Source organism: Nelusetta ayraudi, unplaced genomic scaffold (assembly GCF_046127955.1).
Source record: "Nelusetta ayraudi isolate G7.1 ecotype Tasmania unplaced genomic scaffold, CSIRO-AGI_Nayr_v1 ptg000011l, whole genome shotgun sequence".
Taxonomy (NCBI): domain Eukaryota; kingdom Metazoa; phylum Chordata; class Actinopteri; order Tetraodontiformes; family Monacanthidae; genus Nelusetta; species Nelusetta ayraudi.
Genome location: NW_027466061.1, coordinates 14,514,340 through 14,539,397, shown reverse-complemented (window position 1 = coordinate 14,539,397; position 25,058 = coordinate 14,514,340). Strand labels below are relative to the sequence as shown.

Here is a 25,058-nt window from a genome sequence, read left to right as displayed (position 1 = left end):
CTCGTTGATTTGTTATATCTTTGGTCTGGTCCCTGAAAGTCCTCCTTCTCCCTCTTTGCTCTCCTCCCTCCTCGCCCGCCGCCAAACATTTTTCAACTAAACTCTCGTTTTCTACGCTGACGTTTCCAGCATTTTGAGTGCGGCGCAGCAGCGTTGTTGCATAGATGGCACATTTTAACATCTAAGGCACTCTTTTGCCATCAAAGGCCGCCTTTTATCAGCTGTTAGATGGAAATGTGTGCCTTTTTAAGTGCATCCTCAGCACGTTGCATTTAGGGAGCGCAGTTCACGATGGTTTTTGTGGGATTGCACGTGAATGGAGTTTTAAATCAGCACAGCACATTAAAGTGCCCAAAGACCACATTTTCACTGCGACTCGGAATGGATTCTACATTACTGTTTACCGGCAACATTTTGCTGTTTTTCTAACTTTTTCAGTTGGATTTTTTCCTGCCTTACAAAAGCACTCGCAGTGTGGTGCATTAGAGGGGCACCTGGCCTCTGCAGAATTGCACACCTGATCAATTGAGTTTCAAAATGAGTGCTGGACACAAAAGCTTTCAATGTGTTCTTGTGTTGCAGTTGAAAGCACCCAAGGACAGGCCAGCATCTTGTTTTCATTCCCACCATTTTTTTTAGAAAGAAATACTTTTCTCGTTTGGCCTCCTAGCGGCACCTGTGTCTGCCGAGCACTGTCAATGTGTTCTTTGCCAATCTTTGCCTATATTTGCCAATCTCAGCCCTTGTGGCTATAAACTCACAGCGGCACCGGATTAATTCATTGTTTTTCTCAAATCGAGTGTAAATAGTGAGGCTTAAAAAAAGAAAATGGAAAAAAAGCGATGAAGCCACTCGTGACTTCCATTTGCTAAAATTACAGGCTGCTAATTAGCAGTTTCCTCTTGTGGGAATACACAGAGCAGACTGTTTCAAATGCAAATAAAAATTTGTATCGCTGCAGCTCAATCAATAAATACTTGTTTTTCATTTTTTGCTGGTAATTTTGTTACATGATTTTTTTTTTCATTGCAACTCCTGAGGAGGGATTTGTGCCAACTCTGAGGCTCCGTTGCCTCCATCATATGTCTTTATTTCCCTGCGACGTCTCGTTGTTGTGGATGTGATGGATGCATGAGCGCTAGTGCATCGTGCACGAGACTCAGCCAGACTGCGTTAGTCCCAACATGTTTCATTCCACGTCTCGAAAGCCCAACACCACCCCCTACCACCACCCGTTCCCTCCTCTTCCAGCTTCGGTGGCTGTGATCAGAGGGAGCGTCTGCTGCTTCCCTAAAGGCCTGTTTCACGTCATGAAAACAAATTGTTCAAAGGAGACGGAAACGGCTGCTTTGGACACGTTCACAAGGTGGCTTTTTTCTTTTTTTTCCCCTTTTTTTCCGGGGCACTGGGCCGTGTGGAAAAGCGGAAACCCAGGCCGTGGGATTTTTCCAGTGCAGGTGGCACCTGGTCACAGATCTAAGTGCCTGTGTGCTTGTACGTGTGTGTGTGTGTGTGTGTGTGTGTGTGTGTGTGTGTGTGTGTGTGTGTGTGTGTGTGTGTCTCTCTCTCTCTCTCTCTCTCTCTGATCATATAATCATACATGTATGTGCGTGGGAGGTGCCAGGGAGTTTAGCAACACTAGAGGTAATCGAATTCAGCAGAGAAAAATATGTGATGTAGATTCATGAACTCTGAGGCAATACAATGCTTAGAATACAGATGTTTTGCTGTAAATCCATCACTGCTGCTGGACCTTGTTGGAGGCCCAGTTATGATTTGTTGCCCATTACTATTTTTTTTTATTATTATTGTCATTTAAATCTGTTTAAACTATTGAAACGGAGCTATATCAAACAGCCCATATTTGTGCCCTTGCAACTGAAACGACCTGCATGCACCGGCATAATTTGGCTACAAAAAACAGCTAAGGTTGGACAGTCACACTGGAATCACTGAATGGTGTGCAATTGTTGTTTTATCTGATGGATATTTCAGGAACGTTTTGATTTGAGTGGACCTGATAAATAAAGGCTGCAAGAGCTCGTGTTCCTCGTGCGTACTGTCGGCCTTGAGTAAAGTAGAACAGGATGTAAGGTCTTGCATTTTAAAGCATAGAGAGCCCTAAATAAAGCCTGGAGTTGTGCAGCAGTGATCTGCATTTTCATCGAGGTGCAACTCACAGTGTCAGAGGAATATTATGTGGTGGTGGTGGTGGAGTTTTCAGACAGCCTTAAAATGTTTCCACAAGCACAGATCCAACGATGAAATATTTGCGGAAAACAAGGTGACTCGACCTGTTCACAACCTGATCTTCTCCTTCCTGTTGGATAGCAGTGACCGAGCTTCAATTCAAAACTACCAGTAGTGTCTGACTGGGCCAAAAAAAGGACCCACAATTAATACTCAGTGGTTATGTGCTTCACACTGGTTGGCACAATCACACCGTTTTGATTGGAGCTCATCCTGTGAGTTCTGCAGGGGACATCCTTCAACCCCTTTGACTTCAGGCATGCAACATTTACATGTATGCAACGAAATCAGACTGGCAGAGCTAAACGGACGCCCAGCTGAGAGTCTGTAAGCGACGCTACTGACAAATTAAATCCTGTGGCAAATTAAAACAGCTGCAGGCGGCCTCGGTAGACTGAAAACCAACGGCTAAGTGGCAGTCACAAACAATTCGCCATCCAATCCCCGGCGCACGCGAGGCTCAGGCTGCAACTAGGAAGAAGTACTTAGTTTGCTGTTTTCAACCGTTGTTGTGGAAATACACCAAAACACAGCGAGTGCACGCGTGAAAAGGAAACAAAGAGATAAAGCCGAGAGAGAGATTCAGGCATGTGTCTTTGTCACATGCATTTTCATACATGAGCGATGCTGTCCGCCCTCAGTGCACATTTGGAGGCGAGTGCACGCCCGTGATGGATGACGGCAAGGAGGAGGGCAACGCTAGGAAAATATGAAGTGTCTACCGCACAGTCCCCAGGGGGCGCTACGCTAGCACGCTGCCAATTTAGCCGCTGCTGTGTTTTTCCCGACATGCAACTCTCTCAGCATGCGTTCCATCCGCATCTAGCATGCAGCCGGTAGCATCCAAGAAGCAATTTGTGTACTGTTTGAGCGTTGCGTTTGAAGCGCCGGCTGTCCTCTCAGATAGACCATAATAATCACCTCAGGGCCGCGGGGAGGCCTGCACTCCCCGTCACTGACCTTTCTGTTTGTGGTGCTCTTTTAGCTGCCTGCTCACCGGCAACCTGGCTTCCTTCCGGAATCCATCGAAACTGTGGCACACATTTTTTTCCCCTTCATCATCTGTTGATAATAGATGAAACCACAGGAGACATTTGGACGTATGGGCGTTTAATAGCAGAGGAAGGATTAACGTCGAGAAGAGCGAGCTGCATTTCCCACGGAAAAAAAAGAATGTCTTTGCTGCCATTCCAGCAGATTTTAACTCCCAAATAATTGCACTTCAATTGTGGGAGGCTGAGCCAGCCACTTTTCAGACCCCCCCAATAATAAGTCGGCACTCATGCAAAACAATACTTCCATTATTTCCTGATTTCTGTCTGAATAACGCCTTTGAGGCCGCGCTCCAGCGGCGAGGGGAGCGAATGGGACCGTGAGTCTCCCGAGCCACTCGGATAAGAATACTCCACGGAACACTGCGTTTTGCTAAATAACCAATGTTTGATAGACACAAACGTCTCGCTGTATGATCCCTCTGGGTGTGAATGGAATAAATTAGCATTGCAATCGTGCCGAGGACAGCGAACAAAAAAGGGGAGAGAAGCAGAAAATGACGAGTTGCTGTTTGCTGGCAACACATACATTTATTAGGCAGTGAAGTGACTTCCTTGACCCCGACCGCGGGCAGGTACGTTGCCATTATTTTTACCTGGCAGTGCATCCTTCAGCTCTGAAACCAGTGACCGTCGTCTGAGAACGCGACCTCGGATGACTGATTTTTTTTTCTGTGAAAGCTAGATTTTGTTGTAAAGTGTGGCAGTTTTGGCCGCCAGTCGTCATCGGGAGCATCACGTGACATTGATGTGACGCTGATGCTATATGCCCTCAGCTGATGTTTGCAGATGCGGTTTCTCCGCCTTGATTGGCAGAACAATCTCAGTCTGACAGTCAGCGTCTGACAGCATCACCCAGCATGCGTCAGCTGGCAGCAAGTACGGCAAGCTGACAGTCACAGGAGGGAAAATTGTTACGGGTCCCCAGGATTGAGGACCACAATAACAGGAAACGGGGAAGGCACTGCCCCCTTTACCTGTCCCCAGCGCAACTCGCCCCAACACATCAGTTCCCCCCTCTTGTACTTCACACATAAATGCCACCCAAACACTCAAATTATTTGTATAAAATTATAAACAAACAACTTAATGAAAATAAACAAAACAATTTAACATATTCCCATTGTTTAGACATTAATTGTGGTTGACCCATTTTTGGGAGTACCACAAAATACCAGCGAAAAGTTGTTTCCTCGGGGAGTTTTTTTTTTTCTTTTTGCTGATCCCTCTCTCTCGCCGTGCACAGGTGTCCCGTCCAGCCCGCGCAATGTGATCTCCATCGTGAACGAGACCTCAGTCATCCTGGAGTGGCATTCCCCCAGGGAGACGGGCGGCCGCCACGATGTGGTCTACAACATCGTGTGCAAGAAGTGCCGCACCGACCGCCGCGCGTGCTCCCACTGCGACGACAACGTGGACTTCGTCCCGCGGCAGTTGGGCCTGACGGAAACCCGGGTGTTCATCAGCAACCTGCTGGCCCACACGCTCTACAGCTTTGAGATACAGGCTGTCAACGGCGTCAGCAACAAGAGCCCCTACCCCGCTCAGCACGTCACCATAGACATCACCACCAACCAGGCCGGTAAGTGCTTACTGCCAGCCTCCTTTCGCAACACGTCAAGCTCACGGCTGAACCTGTCATTTCACGCAGGCCGCCAGAAGCTTTCAAAGGCATTTCATTGGCCATATTTAGATCCATGCTGCGTTCAAGCGTACATTGACCACAAACATCCATCTCCTGCAATAATTCTTTTTGGCTGATTTGGGGGCTGTGTCCCGCCGCTAGACTCCAGGGTTTCCACTTCAGCAGACAGGAAACCCTACAAATTGTCAAGCACGAGAAAAGTTGAAGCAGAAGGAAGGAAATTTGATGAAAGTTCATCAAGTCAACACATAAACTTGCGTTTTTTAGTCTTTGTTATTTCGTGGCAGGGGTTTGTCTTTGACGGAAGGATTGATGTCGTAATAAGACTACGTGCTGGAACACATTTTTTCATTCATGCAAATGGGTGTAAAATACTAAATTGAAAGAATGACATTACATTCAGCAGTGGTTACATTTGTCTTACAGCTGCAACCAGCCCTTTGAGGGCAGCCAAACTGCTGATGTGGCCCATGGTGAAAACAAGCAAAATGTAGCAACCAATGATGGATTGGCAGTCTTGATAAAAAAAAAAACAGCTTTTAATTAATTTTCATTAATTCACTCCATGTCACATTTATAAAATCCAACTATCGTGGCATAAATTTTAAATTGTTCCACCTAAAAAATACCATCAACGTTTATAGTGACTGCAGGGCCTCCGAGGATTTTGCGTTGCGCAGCTGTGAATAATGACTTTTAAGGTGGGATTCATGAGGCCAGCTGCTTTAGTTACAAAGCCTCGCATAAACACCGTCTTTCCAAGATTCCCGTCCATGAATCAAAGTAAAAAAAAATCATTCCCCCCCCCCGTTTTGAAAGCGCAACCAAGACCCCGGACACAACACACAACACGCTGTGTGTTTTGTTGTCGGGCGAACACCTCGTCGTCCCTCTTTCATTTATTGTGCGAGCCAGGTTTGCATCTCCCTGTGGCCGTTCCAGGGAAGGTTTCACAGTTGAAAATAAATAAATAAAAAATACCTTGATGTGACAACCCACCCCCTCTTCATTTAGTTGAGGTTCACAAGTTGAGTGCGCCTCACAGTTCAGGGCATCCCTTTGTTTTTCCCTGCACTTCCTTTAATTGGGCTTTGTCTCGATGCGGCGGTGCAGCCACGGAAGACTGCAGCCAGTCTGAAAATCCTTGCATGTGCTGACACACTCCTGCTCTGGACAAACAGCTGGGGAATATATCTCACTTACTTCAGACTCTAATATATTGATGCAAATGAATATTCTGGTTGATGTGTCGCAACGATTGTTCATTGTAATGTGATGGGGAGCATTGGAGGGGGAATTAACTCCTTTTTTTTTTTTTTTAGCTTTCAGGAGCTTTTAGATTCAAACGAAGGTGACTCATCCCTTAGCTGCAGACTTCCCAACAAATTTCTGCCTCTCTCGCTTTCAGACCTCCCAGTCTGTGTTTGTCTGCTGTCTCTAACCTTGGCTGTGATGGATCTCGGTCCAGCCAATGAAAACGACCTTCATTCTGATACTTTTTTTCTGTAACCGTGCCTGCTTGTGTGTGGGTGTGTGCCCATATACAGTATGTGTGTTTGCTCGCTCATCCTACTGATTATGTGCCCGTAATGGGACCTACCTGAGCCCAGCCAATGGAAATGACAGGTTGCTTGAACTTTTTGTCACCATTTAACTTTTTCTGTTATTGTAGAGATCCCCCCCCCCCCCACACACACACACACACACATACACACACACTTTTGCACAGTTTTGGGTGGGGGGAATCAGGGGACAGGTTTTTTTTTATTTTATTTTATTTATTTTTTTACCAAGTGAAAAATTTAAATGTGACACTCCTCTTCATTTTCCTGTGGATGAGGCGGTGCATGAAAATGGTGGTGAGAGCTCGTGGGACCTTGTAGGAGCTGCGGTGCCGTGACGGACAAGAACTTGGCACAGAGTTCAGGCTGGGGAGGTTCCCGAGAGGAGCACGTCACACGTTTGTCAACTCGGGTCCCTGATGGCCATTAACTAGGAGTTGCAAGTGCTGCAGCTCACTTTTTGTAGATAAATACATGGTGGGATGCAAATAGCTGCAGTCTTTTACTATTAGGAGCTAGGATGTAGATTTCAGTTTACTGTTGCCCTCACAAAATACGTCTGTGCCTCAGAAATCTCAAATGTACGTTGAATAACTGTGTGGCAGTCGCCCTGACGTCAACAACATGATAGTTCCAGTTCCACAGTTCCATTACATGTTTCGAGAATGCTGCAAAATCAAAGCTGACGCACGGCAGCGTTTTGGTTGCAGTGACGGACGGAAAAAAGGACATGTAGACGCTGCTCGGCCGCAGAGCACAGTCACATGTTTCGCACTTGAGCCCACACCACGCTGATGGTTCAATTCCTTCAGGAAACTTTCCCTTTAAACTAAGACTGGACTGTTTTCCAGGCGGTAACATTGCAATAAATCACACTGTGGAAGGTGTCACCGCAATATTATCAAGCTGTGCGATTTTTGATATCCTTACATGCCACGCAAATAAGAGTGAGCTTTGCGATTCCAAGCAAATGCATGAAAGTTGTTGTTGTTTTCCCTTGTGTAGCCATACTCCCTTGGCCGTATTGTCACTTCAGCTTCAGCTATCAGATAATAAAAAGGGAGGAGGTTAGCCTGCTGAATGAGCTGCCCGGCAGGAAACTGCCACGTTTCACATCAGGAAATTCCAAGTGGAAAAGGTTAAACTGATGTTAATCCCTGTTTCCTGAGGTCCAACTGCGCCTCACATAATTTTGGGTGAGCTGTGATGTCAGGGTACAATCACTGAACCCAGAGCCGATCCACAGCGGTGTAACATGGTCACGTTTATCATTCCAGTGAGAAAAGACAACAGTTCCTGATTTTAGTGACTTCATTCAATGCAACGTACCCTCTTGGGTGTTCTGTTCACTTTCACATCAACAAATCCTTTTAAATTTGTCTGCGGTGTGGCCGGCGTGGAGGTGACAGTGAAAAGGGGAAAATGACCCAGTAAACGGATGATGGTGACAATCAGAGGGTCCCTGTTCGACAGTGTAATAGCACACTTGACAGGTAGCTGCAGGAGAGACAATGGCCCTGCCCCATTGTTGGAGTCGGCAACAGTAATGAGGTGGCCGCCAATAACTGCCAGGGCCTTGTCCAGTCAATTGTTGGCCTTTTTAAGTGAAGATAATTGCGCTGTTCCTGCCTCAGAATGGGAGGTTTCAGTGGCAAATAGATAAAAAAAAAAAAAATAGGCGCAAGTGTTGGGAAAGGATTGTAATATTGATGATCTACTTCAAAGAGAAGAAACTCTGAGCAAAAAGGGCAAAAATAAAGCTTTTTTTTTTGTTTGGCTTTTATACTTCATTTTATATGTCCTTTTCTAATTTTGCTCTTTCTGATGCAACTTTGTCAAAGGTGTTGCAATAAAATGTGAATGATAAATAAAGTAGAAATAAGTGTTTGTGGGCAATAAAAACAGCCAGGGGGGACCATGTAAATCACCCAAATTAAAGCCTGCTGTAAAATATGCAATGAGCTCATCAAACACACCGCGTATCAGATTTATTGTAAATATTGCAATTAAAAAGGAAATATAAACACATTGTGAAAAAAGAAAAGAAAAAAAGAATAAGAAAAAAGAAAAGAAAAAATAATATATGTATATATATATATATATATATATATATATATATATATATATATATATATGTACATATGTATGTGTATATATATATATATATATGAATACACATAAAAGCTGAAACTGCTTCATTATCAACTAGACTAAATTGAATTGAAACGAGATGCTGTTGCAACAGTCCAATCCACGTTTGAGCCAAGAACAGAAAAACAATTGACAGATTTCTTTGTTTGTGCACATAAGGAGATGTCCAGGTGCACGTTTATCCTGGATAAGAATGTTCAAGTTTGTTTTTTAAACAAATTGATTGACATTCTGTTTCAAAAATTTGGACTCGGAAGCAAAAAAAAACAACAAAGAATCCAAAACAGTAACCGAAAATTTGAATTCTTTTGACTGACTCGAGTTTAAATGAGTCAGTAAAATTCATTTCAATTTTGTGATTAACTCAATTTGATAACTTGATTGATCAGTCACCCACTGTGTGCAGAGATCAATAAGTGCACACAGGCTCCACACATTCCAAGAGGAACTGAGTGATTTCGTGCCAGACCGCTGTGAGCGACCAAGTGAGTCGTTGTTCACAGTCTCTCTGGGCGCCGCCTTCAAGGTGGGCTGTTTGTGTCGTGTGCAGCCGCCGCCACAGTTGCTTTTTTCAGCACAGCTGTTGGGAATAATGGAGGAAATGAGTGGTATGATTGTGCAAACAAATGACAGAATTAATCAAGATGTGCTTGTGCCTATCTTCAATGTCACTCATTCTCTTTGCTAATGCTGTGCGTGACTGTCCATCAGATTTCAATGGAAGTCAATTCAACACTACAGAGCTGGTAGAACCAATGAACAGTAACCTGTTCAGAGTTTCCCAGCCTCTATGTTGTCCTTTCGCAGATTATTACTGCACTTTTATGTTAGAAAGCAGCTTTCTTGTTATTCAATGAGATTTTTACAACTTTACCTCACTATAAATAACTTTTCCTCTATTTGGAATCCTCCCAATAGAAACGTATTGCTGACAAGCGTAATCTAACCCATGAAAAAACTAGAAAACAACTTCAAATTGGCCCTGCGGGTAAGCCAATGCTGAAAATAAAAGGGTGTTTTTAAACTTGTCTTTGCTCCAGTGTCCTCCACTGCGAGATTAAAGGCAACCAGGCAGAGAGCAAACAGCAGGGCGAGGGTGGTGTCGGAGGGGTCGTGGTGTCAATTGGCCACGAGAAGATGAAGGTGAGAGGAGGAGAAGAGGTCCGCTGATGAGGATAAAGAGAGTTGGGAATAATGGAGGCAAGTCGGGAGCTGGAGGAATTTGGTGTGAATCACCGAAGAGGCCATCAGAACCGCCCTCCATCGCCGCGTGTGTCTGGAGGAAGGCTTGATCAATAGTTTGATTTAGTAGTTCATTCAGAGCCTGCACTCACCAGGAGTCGAGTGTGTTCACGCACACACGCACACACACACACACACACACACACACACACACACACACACACACACAAAAGGTGATGCGCTGCCTCTTTTCTGTGAGCTATCATTCATTACTAACTATAGGAGTTATATGCCTATTTCTAAAGTCATGTGGTTCAAAAACCTATGACAATCCTTATCTTTAAGCGATGATTCAACAAAAAAATTTAATTCCACCAATTTGCTGAAATCCACATAACCATTCTGGAGTTTCACAGTTGTTTCACCTAGCAGACGTCTATGATAACCACGGACCCATGTGAGTATCAGCGAAATAAAACAGATATTTTCACGCTGCGTGATGCGGCGTCAGCAATGTTTTCTGCAGTACAACTTGACACTAAATGGTAACTTTAACACTCGATATTTAGCCAAATTCTCCACTGTAAGCCACTAAATAGGAGCTGTTCATGCAGTTATTTAATTTAATGGCCAATCTTCAAGCAACAGTTACACATTTAGAGTTAATACATTTGAACAGTGACTTGAACAGTGTGCATTGCAGTTATCAGTCATTACAGCCTGTCGTAGTGAGGTTACACATGTGTGCCGTAAATCACAACCCCAAAAAGAGGACACAATGAGAATGAGAATGGTTAGTGTTTAAACTGTTTGGTTTTTTTTCTAAAAACTGTCAAAACCAATAGAACTTGAGCATAGTGATAGTTATAAGTAAAAAAATAAATAAGAATTTGAAATCAGTCCAATACTATCAAACAAGGTTTGAACATCCACCCGCGAGTTTGGTAGTAGGTAGAAAGATGTGTGGAAAAAAGTTTTTTTTCTTCTTCTGCAAAACAACACTGCTGGAGGATTTTAAGAACAACAGCTCAGAGACTGATGTGAATGTTTTGGCGAACAATTTGTCAATATTGACATTTTTAATCAAATTGGACTACAATGTTTTCCGCTCTTCCGCTGCTGTGTTTTTCATCCGTTGTTTAGTTGGGTTGGAATCCACGGCCACAGCACACATCCATTAGCCCGAATTGTCTCTGAATGTGAAACTCCAGAACTGTTGTGTGGATGTGGTTGTGTGAATGTCAACGGATCCAGCATCAACCAGTAGCAGGCAGGCAACGTAGTCAGCGGGCGATATTTAAATCTTGGGTGAACTGTCCCTTTAAGCCGCCGAATGACCACACAGAAAAATATGTGTGTTGTCAGGCTGTGGGTGCGCAACCGCTGAGATGCTGTGTTGTCTTACATAACTCATCCGCGGACTCTCCTGGTGCTGCTTCACGATGAGGAGGACGTTTCTCATTGCCGGAACACTTTTATGGCCGCGGCGAGCCGCCGCAGTGATCGCTGTGTTTGCTGGACAATGGATGAGGAAAAATGTGAAAACGCCATAAATCTCCGCCTGGTGCCCTCCTCCTCGGCGCTTTGTGCCGATGATGGCCCCCTCGACCCAGATTGTGCGCCAACGATCCCTCACACCGCAGAATGCCAAGTGTATCGACAAACAGTCCTCCTCCTCTGTTTGGAGAGTCGCTCCCACAGAAATGCAAACATCGCCGCCGTCCTCGGCCTTCTATGGGCAAGTCCCGGCGGGCGGCTCGCAGTTAAGAGGCGGGCGAGGCAACGTGCCCGGCCGAAAATCCAAACAGCCCCATGAATTGAAAGCCATCTCCACCCCGGTGGGGCTCTAAAATCAGATTAAACGTTGGACAAACATGTCTGCGGCGGTTAGTCGAGACGCAGACCATCATGTTTACAGCGACGTGCCGCCATGTTCGTTTTGTTGTTGTTTTAGTGGCCGAGGTATTTCCCCTCACCCTTCTCCTTGTAGGTGTTTCAGAGCTAAGGGTGTCCGTCAGTTTCATTATATTGCGCTGCTGCTTGGCCTCCCACTGATGGCGGCATTTGTTTTTTTGTTTTGTTTTTTCTTCATTTGATGCCTGTTCTCATGAATGTTAGATCCGCGGCCCTCAGCTAGCAAAGGGTCAGCTGCAGGCAAAGAAATTAAAGCGTCGGGTTTGAATGCTGGAAAGTCAATTCTGATGTCTTCATCTAGAATATTAAGTGTGTGTGAGTGTGTGTGTGTGTGTGTGTGTGTGTGTGTGTGTGTGTGTGTGTGTGCGTGTGCGTGTGTATGCGCACGCGTGCGTGTGTTCTTTCTGTTCACATATGAAGGATCCATTTCTTTGTTCCAGAATCTCCTTCCCCCAACAACAACAAAAAAAAATCACATTATTGTGAAAATGATTCCCATCATGGCTCTGTGACAGCAAACCGTGGTCGTGAACTGATCCCTCCTTATGATGGTTGAGAGAAGTCCATTACCATATAGTCATGGCTGGCTTGGCCCTCTGAGCCCAACCCACCGCCGCCAATGGCGAGGGTACTAGTTAAACCAATATGGCTTTGACAGAGGCGCAGAGCACATGACTCTGGGCTGCTCTCCGTGTCTGAGACTCTGAGTCGCTCTATTAGGGGAGGCTGCACGGTTCAACGGTGTGCCAGCATCTGAAAGCGCAATCCGCCCGAGAGAGCAACTCAGAAAACTTGGCTCGTGTACCCAGGGAGGGTGGGTGGAGGGCGGACCTGCAGGCTCCATCCGAGTTGAATGGCACAAGATCAGCTGACCAATTATAGTACAACGCCATCGTCCAATCATTTTAGCGGAGCGCAGCTGAAGCGGAGCCGCAGCTGAAGCGGAGCCGCAGCTGGGATTTAGAAGGCAGAAAGCCGGGCTGCGGGCCGAGCTCAGACTGTCTGCAGTCTGCTCGGAGGATTTTAAAATTAGCAGCACGAAAAGGCCGACACGAAATACACTTGGAGAAAGCAAGTTGACGAGCGAGTTCATTGGATTTAATCAGGCTTGAGTTTCAGCCAGGGGTGGGGGTGGGGGGGGGGGTGGGGGGGCGGCAGGCGGAAGGAGGAATGGTGGCGGTTGGAGATCACAGGTGGGGTGTGACGCAGGAGGAGGCCGACACCAGTCATCAGAAAACAAGAGGAGGGAGTTTGGAAAGTGACGAGCCGATCGATGCACCATTTCACACCACAAATAACTCTCAGCGTTGGCTCGAACAGACACTCTTATTTCTGCCGCGTCTGAGACGCCTTGGCCCTGTTACGGGTCGATGACTGCTCAACTTTCATTCACGGTTTGCGGGCAGAAAATTTCAGAGCGGCTTTTGAGGTTTTGAATTTATTTAAAAAATGCGTGAGTTATACACGTAAATAAATTACAAAAACAAAAGAACACTTGAAAACACTTAAATCAGTCAAGAACAATAGAAATAATATGAACTTGTTTGAAAAAGAGGAGGAGGAAGCATTTGCTTATTTAAGCCACATTGTCTTTACACTTAGATACAGTTAACCAGCAGATTTACCAATGCCATTAATGGGAAATCAAATAAAATGATACGTACATCCGTGAATATGTATAAACCCTAGTGCGCTACCCAGACTTCTTCTTCCCTGCACCTGGTGAATTCCATATGTTTGCACCTCTGTTTGGACATTGCCTCAGGGTATTGGTAAATGCTCTGTACATGATTTGTGCAGTTTGAAAATGAACCATATCTGTTTAGACAACCATTATGCGAGTAATGTGTTCTTTGTTGCAATGGGGTGTGAGGTGCCATTTTTGCTCTTGGTTTGCTGCTAGAAAGTTGCAGATTTAAAAAAAAGCATTATTGGCGACCCACTTGAATACAACAGAAATTATTCATTTTACTTTATTAATTAATTTGACTGATTTCAGCGTTGTGTGAACTATTCCCTCAAGATTCCTGATGTGCATTCGCAGATATGATGCAGCGTTAACTGTGTAACCGCAGTCACAAGACCACGAGACATTACATAACAGTCAAACGTACCACGTATAAATCCAACGTCACCTAATAAAAAAGTCGTGGTCTGATTAGATTGACCCTGATAAAAACAGGAGGTTCACACCTGATCCCTGCTGGAGCCTGCTGCAGCCAGGGAGCTCGCGACAACACTCGTGTGAGTCCGCACAATTAGCAGCTTTGAGAAAAGAACTTGCTGATGTCATATTTTTAATTTTGGCTTAAGCGCCTGGCAAAAAAAAAAAAAAAAATAGGAAAAAATATCAAAGCGGATGCTTCACTAACTAAGCAGCAAAAAGTTTGAAAGACACGTCAGAAGTGTTTCAGGACAGATTTGTTCTGCGCGCTGACCTCTCGCCATATGGATTCGGGTGACGGCTCATTGAAGTTGTGAGAATGACAAGAGGCGCCAAGCGCTGTGCCAGATATGTAAAATGACGGCCAACCTCATCTGTATTCCTTAGAGCGGCGATCGTGCAAAGGTAAAGATGGTTTTCACTCTTTTCGTCAGGTCTTTCTCCAAAAGCTCTCCCACACCACCCCACCCCCCTCTTTTTTTTTCCTTCTCCGTCTCATCCAGACACTGGGAGGCTTTGACTTTGATTAATGGTGAGCCAGGCTCTGCATTAAAAGCCAGCAGCGGCGAGTGGGGCCAGATAAAAGTGGAGCACAGGAGCGGTGGGAGGGGGCTGGGGGAGGCGTGGAGCGAGTGCAGGACACAGTCACCAATCACTGTCAGCGTCCTCGTCCCGGGGTGACAGCGGGGGAGAGGCACTTGGATGGGACAGCGGCGCTTCATCAGGCCGAACTTCAGCCCTCGTCTCTGACAGGCTCTATGCACGTCGGCACCGAGGACACACTGGCGCTCGTACATATGCACACGCGCCTCAGAACGCTGTCACTGGCTGCCTGGTGGGGAAACGCTGAGATTTTTTTTTTTTTTCCTTTAAGTTATTTTGGGTTGGGAGGGGGGCAGGAGGGTTCATCAGAACTGGCTTCCGAAATATGCAACAATTTTTTTAGAGGTCACGCTGCTGTTTCAGTTGCCTCGGAAGTCGGAATCTGGGAGCCGGGAATGACGACACTTTGGATACTACCGGGTCCCAGTGAAAGGAGGAGCTCAACCCAAAGTGAAATTCCACCCATTGACTCCTCGTTCCGGTGTCGATTGACTTTCACAATTAGCAAAGGAATTCAACTGGCAACCTTCTTGCTGAGGGGCCACAACGGCGACCACCACTCCATTGTGTCTCTCAGCTCGGCCTTTGTATTGTGGCCCTAATATGGCAATTTACAGATTCAATGAATTCATTTTGGTGGTCAACTTCTAACAATTAACAAGGTTTATGGAGCACTCACTCACTCCCTTGTGATTGAAGATGGCCACTCACATTAAAAAAAAAAAAAAAAAAAAAAGTTTCCATGATAATCACCTCGACTCATCAACTTGTGACATAGAAAGATTTCCTACTTGATGTGTTTGTTGGCATGTCAGTAATGTAAAAAGAAGTTAAAGAGCTGAATTATTGTTCCTTTTTAAAACACGAGCAACAATTTCCAGAAACTTAAAAAGAAAACAAAAAAAAAGCTCTTCCATCCAAATGCACGGCCCAGGTTAGGAACCAAGTTCTGGGGCTGCCGCAGTTAAAAGAGACGGCCTCCCCTTTTCAACTGCTGGAATTTCTGTGTGGAGTGCCCCTCCCCTGGGTCTGCCAGGAACAGCATGTGCCTGTGGCCAGTAATTGATAATACGGCCCAGGCAGGCCCAGCCCTGGTCAGCGGAGCGTGAAGCAGCCTGAGAGGCGAAGAGGCACCGAGGTGAAGCTTAGCCCTCGCACTCTCGACGGAGACTATGGGAAAGATTGTGAGGGAGGGCGGGATGCGAGGAGAGCCGGAGGAGGGCCCGGGGGGGGGGAGCTGCGGGGAGGGGGTCCTTTCACACTGACAGCACCAGCACAGCTCGCTCATTTGTCAACATTTTCATGGTGGGTTATTATCTGGTAATCAATTGAAAAAATGTGTTCCCCGATCCCGTCGGGAGGAAGAACTGGGGGCTCTTCTTCCTCTTCTTGTAGAGTGGAGTGAAATATGTAGCCAAGGATAGATGAATAGAGGAAGAATTAAGGAGCCCGATAAAAATGTATTTGAGAGTGTGTGCCGCTGGCTGTCTTGTGAATGGAGGATTTTCTTTTCTTTTTTTTTTTTTTTTCATTGGAAATTGTGACCGAGGACTCAGCAGGTTCGGAGCCCAGCGGCTCTTTGGCACCCAATGTAGATGATGTGTTCTATCTCCGTTTACTCTGGCAGGGTTAGTGACAGGGTGAAGGACCCTCACCAAGCCAGTACACAAACACACAATACGAAGCTGCGGACATAAAAGCAGCTTTTGAGATGCTTTTCCAATCAAACTTGCTTGTGTGCTCACAATTTTGTTTGATGACTAAGTTTTGTTGGACCTCACAAGAGTTTAGCAGGGTTCTCGAGGAAATAGTCATGTGACATTAAAGTGATTCATCAATGCATAAAAGCTGAGTAATTGGTGTTTGTATATGTTTGTTAATGTTTTTTAAGGATTAAGGATTTCTTTTACCACTTTTTGAAAAAAAGAAGGCATGTATCTGATGGGAAAATATCACTAGAATTTTGTTGGAAAGGACTATTTACCAGGTACTTAAGAAGTGCAGTATATCAACTTTTTGTAATTTCCAGTCATTCAATATGCCAGGAGACGAATCCATAAAAGACCCATATGATGCAGAACCCACTGTGTCTTCTCACATTAGTCTGAGTGCCTTCTTCTCACATCAACACCTCATTCAGGCTGCCTGCTTTTTCAGTCACATTGGATCGCAGTACCTATGGTGCAACAAAGCAGAAAGATGTCCGGGACTCTTGGATTTTTTGTTAGTAAAGAAATGACACTACAAAGACAATTTATACACACATATTCTAATCAAAGCCTATTTACCTGAAACACAACATGCAAACGTCTGATGTTGCAAGGTATCACGTTTTTACTGTGTGCGCGCATGTGTGTGTGTGTGTGTGTGTGTGTGTGTGTGTGTTCGTGTGTGTGTGTGTGTGTGTTTTGACTGAGCCGTTCTTGGTGTGCAGCAGATAAGAAGTGCTGCATCTTTTCAGGGGTCTTTAACCACACTTCAGGAAAAAAAAAAAAGTTTTTAAATTTCCTGCTCCAATAGTTTTTGTCCGGCCAGAACCTCTCTGAAAAAATGAGTTGCGGTTCAGTGGTATCTATTTATTTATTTGTTTGCTTCTTCCTCCATCTGCAGCAGTGATTTGTTTACAATGGGAAGAAGGGAGGGGAACTGCAGGATCACCAACAGTGACAATTTCTCTAAAGAGTTTGACAGGAAGTAAAATGACCACTGGCAGGAGTGTAAATCCTTAAAATGTGCAACGGATTGCGACATTTTGGAAGTTGTCGGGATGCCAAGAGATACCATAAAACAAAACAAGAAAATCCACTGGCAGCATGAATTAATTGTCTTTTTCTCCCTCACAGAGTTACAAATGAGGGGTCAGTAGGCTCCAGTGACTTCTGCAGACCTATAATAAATCTGGATTTGTTGAATGTCAAGTGAGTCAAGTTAAGTGGGTCAGATGTCGATGACCCAAGTTAACACTGAATTATTTTACATTTTAGGCTGCAAGATAAAAAAAAAAAAAGAGAACACACAAGTCAACCTAATTTTATCACACTTGGGGAAAAAAAATAATTTTAAACTCATATAAGTGTAGTTTGTGAACACTGAACTTTTTTGGAAGCCTGTTATTGAGCTTTGAGTCTGTTTTCTTTTTTCTTTGTTATTACATGCCGACATTAATCTCTCCTGCCTGCACGTTTCTATTTCCTGGTGGGTGCTGTAGTAATTTAGTCAGCACAATATTTCTCATTGTTTCCTCTCTCGGCACACAGTGGGTTTTTTCTTCTTTTGTGTTTGTCAAATTGCTTTCAGATTAATGAATAAATTAAGAAATCCCCTTCTGTGCTTTTATAAACCTTTTAATTTGAACCCTGTCCCTGTGTCTTGATTAAAATTCTATATTCTGAAGTGCTGCGCACTGCAATGCAGCTTTATCTGCAAAGCTAGATCTTTCCTCACGCAAGGTTCTATATGTTTTAATTTGCTTGTATGTCAAGCTAAAATGTAGTATGTAGCCGACCCACTGGGGGCAACATATCCCTGTGTAGCCACGGGGAGTGAAAGAGTGTTGGGAGCTTCTTGTCTGCCGCCCAGTCCAAACCACTCAGTCCAGCAGCCAACTCGACTCTAAATGATCAGCTGGCGGACTGACGGAGCTGCTCACTGAGAATGAGTGTCGGCTAACTGGAGCTGACACTCCAGAAAAGTCCACATCCTGTAATCTTCGCCAAATCAACAACAATGTTATGTCCAAAAGCCACGTCGTACATGGCTGTGCGGAGCCATAGTGCGACTGGGGCCCAGATCTGAAACGCCTTATTGAGCAGGCGAGCCAGCGACTGAGGAGAGCTTGTCAAACTGCTGAGATCTGACTTGAGAGTGGCTCTCAGAGGTGTTGAACACCTTTAATTCCAACCGCTGGTGTCGGGCAGAGCTTTGAAAATGTGTTGCATGTTATCAATTGCTGCAATACAAGTGGCAATGGGCTTTTTAATGTCCCGCATACTGTCGTCACAACTTTGTCACCATTCAGTGTTTCTCCCTTTAACTATTTTCCAGGGCTTGTTAAAACCTCCCCGAACTGGGAAAAAAAAAACATTTTCTGACTCACTGTTCCAAACATACACACACACCCACACACAAATATGAAACAATCCCGCCACTACCAAACAAACTCACTGTGTTGTTCTCCCTGTGCCCTGCAGCTCCCTCCATAGTTCCCATCATGCACCAGATCAGCTCCACCATGAACAGCTTCACGTTGTCGTGGCCGCAGCCTGAACAGCCCAACGGCATCATCCTAGATTACGAGCTGCGCTTCTACGAGAAGGTGAGATAAGTTTTTGTTCTTTTGTTTTTTTGCGTGCGTCTTATCATTCTGTGTGACGCTCGCTGCTGTCTTGCTCTCACTGATATCGAAGCGTTCCTGAAAATCTATGAACCCCTCCCACCCCATCCCTCCAAACCCCGCCTGGGTTGATAATTTCTCCCTGACTGAGTTCGCTCTGTCTCTCCCACTGTTCTTTGGTGTCTGCCTGCTGCTGAAGTGAAAAGGTTGACCCTCGCCCTCGGCCCTCTCCGCACGGTGCAACAACCTGTCCCGCTGTGAAAATGCATTGCGTCTTAGGGTTGGGGGGGCGGTGCGTGCGTGCGTGCGTGTGTGTGTGTGTGTGTGTGTGTGTGTGTGTGTGTGGGAGGAGTAGGGGTGGGAGGAGGGTAGGGGGGGTTACATCGACCCGTCTTCTCGCACACAACACGCCTTCTTTATTAAGTTGCCGGTCCTACTCCGCCCCGCTCTGGTATTGACCAGCAGGCTCCTCTCGAGGCCTGTGGGAATAATGACGCCCGCAGATCGGAGCCTTTTTTGTTCAGGCCCTTGTTTGTCTGCCTGGTCGATAAGTATAAGCAGGGCCTGGCCATGCGTGTTCCTCTCGCACTTTTTGTCATTTCTAAGCTCAGACTTTTTTCTCCAGACTCGGCCATACCTCCTCCCATGCTGCTCGGTCCTAATAAAAGAAGAAGAAAATCAATGGAGTTTTATAAACGTTTCTCTTTCTTTGTCTGCTGAGTAATTTATTTTACACCAACTCATCTCGGCCGAGGCTGGCCGGGTCGATATTCACAATCCCACCTCAGAATGGTTCTTGTCACATTTAACATTTTCTCTCAGAAGGGAAACAGCAGTCGTGTTTTGCAATGTTTCTTTGTGTGTGTGTGTGTGTGTGTGTGTGTGTGTGTGTGTGCGTGTGTGACCTGTTGTTGTTTCCCCTCCTGGTGTTGCATAGGTCATAATTGAATTTGTTTGTCGAGGCCCTGAGAAACCTTATCTGGCGGTCAGCTTAGTGTTGTGTAAGTAACACAAATAACAGATCATGAATGTCAGTGGGTGCTAATCCCATTGACGTCTGTGTAGCGCATCCACGCACAAACAGGCAATCACAGATTGTGCTGACGAGTTGAGGAGGCCCGTCGTGTCAGAAGGCTTCAGGTGGCTGAGAGGATGATGCCGCTTCTGCTGCAGACCTCTGAGGTTCTCATGTCTCCTCGCATCCTTCTGGACAGTGTGTGTGTGTGTGTGTGTGTGTGTGTGTGTGTGTGTGTGTGTGTGTGTGTGTGTGTGTGTGTGTGTGTGTGTGTGTGTGTGTGTGTGTGTGTCTATGTTACTGAGTGTGAGTAAGACACAGACGGTGAGTCAGAGTGATTGCTTTGTGCCACACTGGGCTTTGGAGATGGGATTTCTCCACTGGTGGTCCTCCTTTTGACACCTCGGACCTGACAAGGTTTTTTGGGTTTTTTTTTTTGTTTGTTTCCTGTCTCCAAACACACTTTATGTTTTCCCCCACAAACCTCCACCATCCAAAGCATCGCCAGCGAAATGTTTTCTTGCCTGACTAAGCACGACTCAGACTGGCCATAAAAAGAGAGAGGAAAAACAGGGGCTGACAGGAAATTTGGGTGAAAGAATTAAATTGGACGTGGACGGAGGGTGGGTTTTCACCACCTGTTTGATGAGTCCTCGTAACTCCTGTTGAACACACCGGCCTTGCGTGTTTCTAGCCAGCTCGTGGTGCCGCAGAGAAGCGGAGCATTAAAATTGCACGGTGTCGGGCTGCCAGTTCGCCTGCCAGGACGCTTCAGAGAACCTGGAAATTTCCACACAGGCTTTGCACTCTGATCTTCTCCTTTGGTCATAAAAGGCAAATTACTGACGGATGTCCTCGCCATGTCTGTGCAAGGTTCACCGCCGAGGCCGATGCTACCTCACATCATGGGCTATATAATATAATTACATTGTTACATTAAAAAGGCCTTTTTTTATATATAAAAACCAAACCAAAAAAAATGGCTTTGGTTTTGCTTGCCTGCTTTTTCTGGATTCCACTGTTGCATCCCTGCATTATTAATCAGAGCGCCGCCGTCACACTGTTGTGGCTCTGCAGTTGATTGCCTCAGCAGGCCCGATGCAGTCAGTCAGCCGCTCCTCAGCGTCGCGCCTAGCATCCTCTCGCCGTCACGCAGGAAGCTCCCCGGCGAACCTCCTGCGACGGAGGCTTATCCATCCGCACGGCGCCGTCGCCTCCCAGCGCCCAGTTACGCTCCCGCGGAACGCCCAGGAGGAAGATCGGCTTATCGCCGGGAGTTCCTTTTTAATAACAAATTAAGCGTTTTATTATTTTCCCTGGCGAGAGACCCCTGCGGGCCAGAGGAGAACACAGAGATGGAAGGCGTGCATCTAAATGTCTAATAACCTTGACTGTCTTGAAGTGAAAACTGCATTGATTTGTTTCCAACGTGATATCACACGGCTCAGATGGAGGGCAGGTTGCTGAGGATCTGTACTATTGACAAAACGCCGATGTCTTTGCGCAGTATACGGTCGCTTCAATAGCTCTAACGGAGAAAAGAAAAGCATTTTTTTTTTTTTTGAGTTCCAAAGGTTGTGCACATACGTAGGTGGGAAGTGTAAAAACCTCACAGAACAAGGCTGTACAAAGTGTATTGCAATGCTAATACTAATGCCTGTGTCTGCAGTGACCTCTTCATCACAGGTACGTTAGCGAACTAAATGGCTTCTTGACACCTTGGCACTGGCTCTGAAGCTGTACAATACGGACTCTCCTGAACTGTTTTCCCCATAGACTTAACCTTCATTTCTACTTCCTGCCCTCGATCTGAATTCACAACCCATCCGTGCGTCATCATAACCACGTGACTGAAACCCAGCTATTGTTTTGAGACGCGGAACTAGTTCCATTTCTGTCGCTCTTCCTCTTGGCCATTCCGAGTTACAAAGGGTTACAATCAACCCCTGGTGAATCTGAACGCTCCTGCTGGAACAAGTTACACGATCAGTAGACAGTGTCTGAGTGTATCTCAACTCCTTCATACTGACATTTTTCATCCTTTTGCCGTCCCTCATATACGCAACTCCACCCGTGTACAGCTGCTAAGCCGGAGTAATGTTCCACTGACCTCTGAAACTCCGAGCTGGTCCTCCACGTGCACTCATGCGGCGGAGGCAAAGGGATGCTAATGGCTCAATGAAAGCGGGTTCTGACACTTTCAAACTGACAGCGGCTGAAAGCCACCGCCAGGTGCCAGAAGGTTGTTTCCTCAGCAGGCTTCACTTTCTTTCTCAACCCACTTTCTCATTACAGGGTAAGTGGTCCCGGGACTCTGCAAATTTGGAGGCAAGATGAAATGAATTAGAGGTTTGCAGAGCATCTCATGCGTACCGCTCTCTCAATTTTTTCCTCCTCTCATTTTTTAATTTATTTTTTTATTATTTTTCTCCTTTCCTACCCTGCGGTTGCCTGAAAATTTGAGGGGGGTGGAAATAACTCAGCATGGTGGAGGACATACCTTCCATTAAAGCTGGAGCAGAGCAGCCACTAGCTCCAGTCACTGATGGTTCTGGGTTCTGTGCCTCAGTGTCACAGGGAGGGTGTGTGTGTGTGTTCTTGTGTAACAGAACACACTTAACAGTTGCACTGTCACAGGTCACAAATTAAATCAATTAAAGTTGGGTACCACCAGGCAGGGCGAAATGGACAAAAACATCACGATATTGGTAATATTTTTTCCACTATCACAATTTACAAAATGTTAAAAAGAATTCTACACAATACAAGCAACTTGTTATTACAACTTTTGATCAAAATGGAGGAAAATACACATGAGAAGCACTTTCGCTTCTCTGCTTTTATTTCAAAGTGTCGAACTTTACTTATAGTGTAGCGTCAAGAGTTTGCACATCAATTTGGTTTGCAACTAATATCACTGAGAAAAAAATAAAGTTTCTCAGCAATAAAACAAACATATCATAAGTAATTGAGGTATTACTGTGTCATAGTCTGTAGTCAAATAAGTTCTGCAAGCTCAGCACTGTTTCAAGAATTGAGTCATTTTATATTTTAACCTCACAAATTGATCAAATTACATATTTAACAAATATTTTCCAAACAAACAAAATAAACTTAGAACAAATTATATCAAATATCGAAAGTGAATAAGGGTGTGGAAACATTAAGAAGTAAACAGTGGAGTCTGTGCTGTCCTGATTCAACTGGGTGTCTAATGTTTTGGTGGTCAGAGAACCCCCCCCCTCGCGGTTCTGCCGGCCGGCCACAGCCAAATACATTTCCTCCACAGGGGTGTGCTGCGACCGACTTCCGGTGGGATTTGGGGGGACTCAGTGCCGAGAGTGGCCTGAAGCTCCGGCCCTGAGCTTTACAGCGGACACTTTATTAGATACCCAGTGATTGTAGATTTTTATCGTCAAACTGAGCCCTTCCCTGGGCCTCTACACAGTTGCAAGAGCTACTCAGTGAGTCAAGACCTTCAGCTTCCAGACAGTCATTGGTGCCGTGAACTGCTGGTTGGTCGATGCTGGTTGGCCAAAGTGTCCAGTATTATCCCATTATGATCCAAATTCAAGTGTCCCAAACACCTCAGGGACTGTAGGAGCAGGAGCAGTTTTGGAACTCAACTCAACCTTCTACTTTACAACCAATTAGCGATTTCTCGGAAAAGAAGCCAAGATAAAGTATCCTCCTCGTTCTTTTCTTCCCTTTGCAGCCAGTTTGGAGGGTCGGTGCGACATTTTAGTCGACACGCGCTTTAGTTTTTTAATGGCTCCAGTGAAAAGTGACTCCTCAGTCCCCCAGCCAGGGAATTCACATTTCCACCCGTAGACTCTCTTCTTCTCTCTCTTTGTTTGTCCCTACCGAACACACAGGCACACACACACACACACACACACACACACACACACACACACGCACACACAGTAGGTGTCCTTGTTAGTCTCCAGGTGAATACAATGCATACAAAGAGCTAAATACAAAAAAGAGGGCAGCTGCAAAGAAAAAGCAGGAAAAAACAAAATTGTCCGGTTACTAAAAAAAAAAATAAAAAAAAATGTCCAAGTCACTGGAGACGGAATTATTTTTCTGCCTTGTGTGCACAGCAGCAGTGTTAAGCAGGATGTTGTTGGGATTTAGGGGGTAAGAAAAAGCTGTTGTTGATCTCATTTACTTTCCGCACTTTTCGTGTCATTTCCAGAGTTATTACAATGCTAATTTTGGTACAAAACAACTATATTGGTTTTAATAGAATACATGACCGAATGGTTTTTGTTGAGTCTAAATCTAATCTAGTTGTAAAGATGTATGTTGTTGTTTTTTTACTGCGAGCCATACGTTTTAATTTTGTAGTAATTGTTTTCTCCCCTTCCAGTTTCCATTTTAGATAGATAATAATAATAGAATGTTCTCTCTTGCAAACTTCCCCCGTTGCTTCCAATGTGTGTGTGTGCGCGCACGTGCATCACAGTGTGTGATTGCCTGCAAAGAGGACACATGGTAAGTCGCCATGTCTGTCTCGCTGCCAGGTGGACATGCTGTCCATTTTTTGTCGGTTATCTTTTTTTTTTTTCTTCCTTCTTCACACACTCCCAAACGCCAACCCACGCACTCATGCCACACACATACAAATCCGCAGGCTAGAGCCCCCTGTCTTATTTCCTATTGTCCTGCATCAAGTGTAATATCTGGCCAACCTTTTTTAAGGCCCGCAGGTGTACTGGGGGTTTTGACTGTAGCAGACTAAAAAGACTTACAGAAAATAAAGAAATGTGTCAAAAAGGGAATTCACAGTTGTTCCATCTCTGCCCACTATCAAGTGGTAGGTGGATGGCAGACACAGATATGGAAAGAACTCACTGTGGAATATCAGCCATCTGAAAATGTGAATTAAACAGATTCAGGGTAAAATTAAACTCCATCTGATTTAAAAGCACTAACTTTACCACGTTAGACTTCTTCTGCTGTTTCCATAGATCATCTAATGCAAAGTTCTTTTTCATGTGAGGACTTGGTGGAAACATCCTCATAGTCTTGTCAGTCATCTTGTAAATCTTCTTCAGCTGCCTTTGAGTTTATTAACAAACAAAAGGTCATCAAAGTGAAACCTGTGTGTGTGGAACAAGCCCCCAGGATGCAATATGGTAGCCCATTCATTTCAATGTGCATGCAAACTTCACACCATGC

At 45.2% G+C, this 25,058-nt stretch overlaps 1 protein-coding gene across 3 annotated transcripts in view; it reads left to right on the top strand.

Moving 5' to 3' along the window:
- LOC142885137 (ephrin type-B receptor 1-B) overlaps window positions 1–25,058 on the top strand; it is a 154,572-nt gene that overhangs the window by 96,140 nt on the left and 33,374 nt on the right. For all 3 annotated transcript variants that reach the window (XM_076021297.1, XM_076021299.1, XM_076021296.1), the window contains exons 5-6: window positions 4,549–4,884; window positions 18,714–18,838. In XM_076021297.1, the coding sequence (XP_075877412.1) occupies window positions 4,549–4,884; window positions 18,714–18,838 (461 nt within the window). The remainder of the gene's footprint in view (window positions 1–4,548; window positions 4,885–18,713; window positions 18,839–25,058) is intronic.